The sequence below is a fragment of the Perca flavescens genome, chromosome 17 (genome assembly GCF_004354835.1).
Source record: "Perca flavescens isolate YP-PL-M2 chromosome 17, PFLA_1.0, whole genome shotgun sequence".
Lineage (NCBI taxonomy): Eukaryota > Metazoa > Chordata > Actinopteri > Perciformes > Percidae > Perca > Perca flavescens.
Genome location: NC_041347.1, coordinates 33,589,143 through 33,594,142, shown reverse-complemented (window position 1 = coordinate 33,594,142; position 5,000 = coordinate 33,589,143). Strand labels below are relative to the sequence as shown.

The 5,000-nt window shown below is 44.7% G+C and overlaps 1 protein-coding gene across 1 annotated transcript in view; it reads left to right on the top strand.

Moving 5' to 3' along the window:
- Window positions 1–5,000, top strand: part of acss1 (acyl-CoA synthetase short chain family member 1) — a 47,881-nt gene that overhangs the window by 9,670 nt on the left and 33,211 nt on the right. Inside the window, exon 4 of the mRNA XM_028603701.1 lies at window positions 4,785–4,960. Within this exon, the coding sequence (XP_028459502.1) occupies window positions 4,785–4,960 (176 nt within the window). The remainder of the gene's footprint in view (window positions 1–4,784; window positions 4,961–5,000) is intronic.

Here is a 5,000-nt window from a genome sequence, read left to right as displayed (position 1 = left end):
AAATCCTCGGAAAAGTGAGAAAAAAGGTTTTTTTAAAGCGACAAAAGCTGTAAAAGTAGAGGAGAGCCGGGACAGTTGAAACACGTTTTAATTAAACGTAATTTACAAAGCGATCGTATCGCACTGAAAGCTAATATTTTGTCACTAGCAACCTACACCTGTCTTCTGTCAAATACAGTTGCATTTTCAGCTTTGAACAAAACCGATCAGGAATTATTACAGCAGAAGTGGGGCGTGCGTAATGTTTCATTCGTCCCTCCTGGTCGGGACGCATGAAACACACAGTTTAATCCATATAAACTTCCCACAACTTCAATATTTTACTCCATATCATGAATGGTCCTCCCAAAAGGTGTTATTTAAGATAGGTTGTTGCTGGGCTATACGTCTTGGTGAATATGTGTTAACTACTAAGGGTGTGACGAGATCTCGTTTTACGAGATCTCGCGAGATTAAAATGTGACGAGATTTCTCGTCGAGGTGAAAAGTTGTCTCGTGAGGCGATGTGATGTCAGCGTGATGGAGCGTGAAATTACTATTGAAGATCCCCCTGCCACTTTTAAATCATTTGTGTGGCAACATTTTGGTTTTCCTGCGGAAATAATAAACGGCGAAAGAGTGACAGACAAGACGAACGCAATATGTAAACATTGTAAGAAAAAAATGCCGTATACCGCGGCTAACACGAGCACTATGCAACAACACTCACAACACCACCACAGCTCTCTACCAACTACAGCACCCGCGACGAAAACATTAAAAGGCCAAACAACTCTAGAAGCCTTTGCATCTCTGCCACCGGTAAGTGCAAGAGCCACGGCAGTAACGAGGGACATAGGCGTTTTCATTGCAGCTGATATGAGGCCATTTTCTGTGGTGGAAAATGTTGGATTTCGTCAACTCCTCCACACACTGGAAACGAGGTACATCATCCCATCACGCGCGCATTTCCCAAACCTCTACAAAGAAGCCAAGGTCAGTTGAATAAAAAAACTATTTTCCATTCATATATTTCATCATTGAGGATTTCTTTAAATTTTTTTTAAAAATCTCGTCTCGTCTCGTTCTCGTGAACCCAATCTCGTGATGTGTCTCGTCTCGTGGAGTAAGTGTCTCGTCACACCCCTATTAACTACTAATTGCCGTCACCTTGAAGCGTGTATGAAGCGTTTTTTGAAATATCATGCACTGTGGGTGATTCTGCCATTTGTATAGCTAGAACAGTATACGTTTTCTCATTTATATCATGTTTCTATTGGGGAAAATGTCCTTTCACTAGGTTTCTACGTGGGTTAGGTCACTGCACATCCAAATAAGTGCCCACAGCCCCTCAGTCTTCATAGGATAACATGGGAAAACTCCACCCCCTACCTGGTGGGGGCCCAAATATATTTTCATCTTTCTAAAACTGCTTTTCCATGTCTCCCCTCCCTAAATTATTGTATAAACACAGACATTTGTGCAATTACTTAAAATACATGGAGTTACAGCCAGGTCGGGGACAGTTGAAACAGCTGTTTCAACTGTCCCGACATAGACATATGTAGACATAGACATATGTAGACATAGACATATGTAGACATAGACATATGTAGACATAGACATATGTAGACATAGACATATGCCATTATAACCTGTTTTGCTTTCCATGTAAACAAGCATGCAATATGAAAGTCTGGGATTGTGGAGAACACTAAATGCTCTACTGAATAAGCACGTAGTCGAACCTTTAAATGAAAAACACTCATAAATAATCGGAAAAATGTAACCGCTAATGAAGTTTACTTTCGACCATCGAAACTCGTTTATCGCCTGTAACTCCGTGATGAAAGGAAATAACAGCAAGATATTTGGCTGATAGAAGGAGGTTAACACGCTCTATGTTTTGACCTAAGGAAGTCTGTCTGTCATCATTGCACTCGGAGAAAACTGGAATGTTTCATCCGTCCCCGCGTTTCCATCTTCCCGGCTCTCCCCTAACTGAAAAAGCGATGGAAAAAGCTGCAAAAAACAACCCGTTCTCATTCCGAACTCGTAAAATAAGTACGTTTGGGCAGTGTCCTTCAGCGTCTGATGCAACGAAAAAGGCACCCTTCGGCGTATTTGTGTAACGTACTGGGGAGAGCCGCAGTTGAATGAGATTTAGTGAGTGGTATGTAAGGGGAACTTGCTGCGTAAGGAGGGTAGTTGTGGGGGCGGAACGCCGGACTTTCACTCAGGAGACTCTGGTTCGCGCCCAGCGTGTGGCGTTGTGTTTCCCGGCTTTTGAGGCGTCCTTTCCCCTTGGAATAGTGGCGATCAAGCACGTTTACATGAGACGCTAAAGGAGACTTGGTTATTATGATGTGTGTGTGTGTGTGTGTGTGTGTGTGTGTGTGTGTGTGTGTGTGTGTGTGTGTGTGTGTGTGTGTGTGTGTGTGGGAAGATCCAGGACGGTGAGGGTTTCTCTCTGTTCACACTGACAGCCATAGCAACAAAACAGCATGCAGAACATAGATACGTTCATACGAATAAAAAGACTCTGAGCCAAAGAGCTATTAACGAACTACTACCAATTAATTAAGTCGGTCTTCAGTGTATGCCTGTGTGTGTGTGTGTGTGTGTGTGTGTGTGTGTGTGTGTGTGTGTGTGTGTGTGTGTGTGTGTGTAAACTGAAGAACTGACAAAAATCATCGGAAAAGTGAGAAAAAAGTTTTTTTTAAAGGGACAAAAACTTAAAAAGTAACTGAAAAAGCTGCAAAAACTGACAAAAACATCCATAGATACATAATGAACAGTCTATGGTTATTATGATGTGTGTGTGTGTGTGTCTGTGTGTGTGTGTGTGTGTGTGTGTGTGTACGTGTGTGTGTGTGTATGTGTGTCTTGTGTGTGTGTGTGTGTGTGTGTGTGTGTCTCGATGTGTGTGTGTGTGTATGTGTGTGTCTTGGTGTGTGTGTGTGTGTGTGTGTGTCTCGTGTGTGTGTGTGTGTGTGTGTGTGTGTGTGTGTGTGTCTGTGTGTGTGTGTGTGTCTGTGTGTGTGTGTGTCTGTCTGTGTGTGTACGTTTGTCTGTGTGTGTGCGTGTGTGTGTCTCTCTGTATGTGTGTCTCTGTATGTGTGTGTGTGTCTCTGTGTGTGTGTGTCTCTGTATGTGTGTGTGTGTTTCCCTGTGATCGGAGAAGACTTCTACAAGTTATTAAAAGAGGAGGAGTTCTGACTCTGAGTGACTCCACGTTCAGCTCCGCTGGTTTCAACATTTTTGTCACTTTTTCGAAGTTGTACAAGTTATTAAAACTCTCAGAGTTGTAACTTGGCTAAACTCCACCAAAACCTGTTCCTCATGACTCGGCTGGTTATGCACACACACACACACACACACACACACACACACACACACACACACACACACACACACACACACACACACACACAGACACACACACACACACACACACACACACACACACACACAGACACAGACACAGACACACACACACACACACACACACACACACACACACACACACACACACACACACACACACACACACACACACACACACACACAGACACAGACACACACACACACACACACACACACACACACACACACACACACACACACACACACACACACACACACACACACACACACACACACACACACACACACACACAGACACACACACACACACACACACACACACACACACACACACACACACAGTGCCCTACTTTATCTCAAAGACTCTGCAGGTCATTCCTGCACTCAGCTGACTCCCAGCATGCATTGCTTCTGCTGCTGCTCAGCCGGCCGTGAAATGCCGTGTTTGGCCAACTGTTTCCAAAACACACGACTCCTTGATATGACCCCAGACACACACACACACACACACACACACACACACACACACTCAGACACACACACACACACACACACACACACACACACACACACACACACACACACACACACACACACACACACACACACACACACAGACACACACACACACACACACACACACACACACACACACACACACACACACACACACACACACACACACACACACACACACACACACACACACACACACACACACACACACACACACACACACACACACACACACACACACTCAGACACACACACACACACAGACACACACACACACACACACACACACACACACACACACACACACACACACACACACACACACACACACACAGACACACACACACACACACACACACACACACACACACACACAGACACACACATGTCAGGACAGGACTCTGACAGGATGTCTAATCATCAAACTGGATATTTACAGAATCATTCAGACAGAAAGGTCAGAAACCTCGTGTTGTCTCCCTGTCGAGCTGCAACTCTTTCTTTTTCTGGGTCAAAATGTAAAAATAAATTTTGTCAATACTTTTCAGCACTTTTTTGACTTTTTTGACTTTTTTTTTAAGCTTTACCCAAATTTTTTTCACTTTTTTCTGCTCTTTTGAAAAAATTTTCCTAAGTTTTTCAAAGTTCTTTTATAAATTTTTCTTAAAATGCTAATAAATGCTAGCCCGGATGCCAGCCGAACTTAGCCCCGCCCACAAAATTCGAGGTCGGGAAGTTCGGTCTGGAGTCGCTCCGTTGAGAAGCAATTATTGTCCGAACAGGATCTGTTCGGACCAATCACATTGTCGGACAGATGATCAACACTTCACAGCCCAGTGTGTGTGTGTGTGTGTGTGTGTGTGTGTGTGTGTGTGTGTGTGTGTGTGTGTGTGCGTTCACAGCCCAGTGTAAAGCCGTGGTCACCTGTAACCAAGGCGTGCGCGGAGGCCGACTCACCGAGCTGAAAGCGACGGTGGACGCAGCGGTGAAAGTTTGTCCGACGGTCCAACACGTGTTCGTGTCCCAGAGGACGGAAACACCGGCTGTGATGGGACGGCTGGACGTCCCGCTGGAGCAGGTGAGACACACGATCGTAATAACCACACACACACACACAC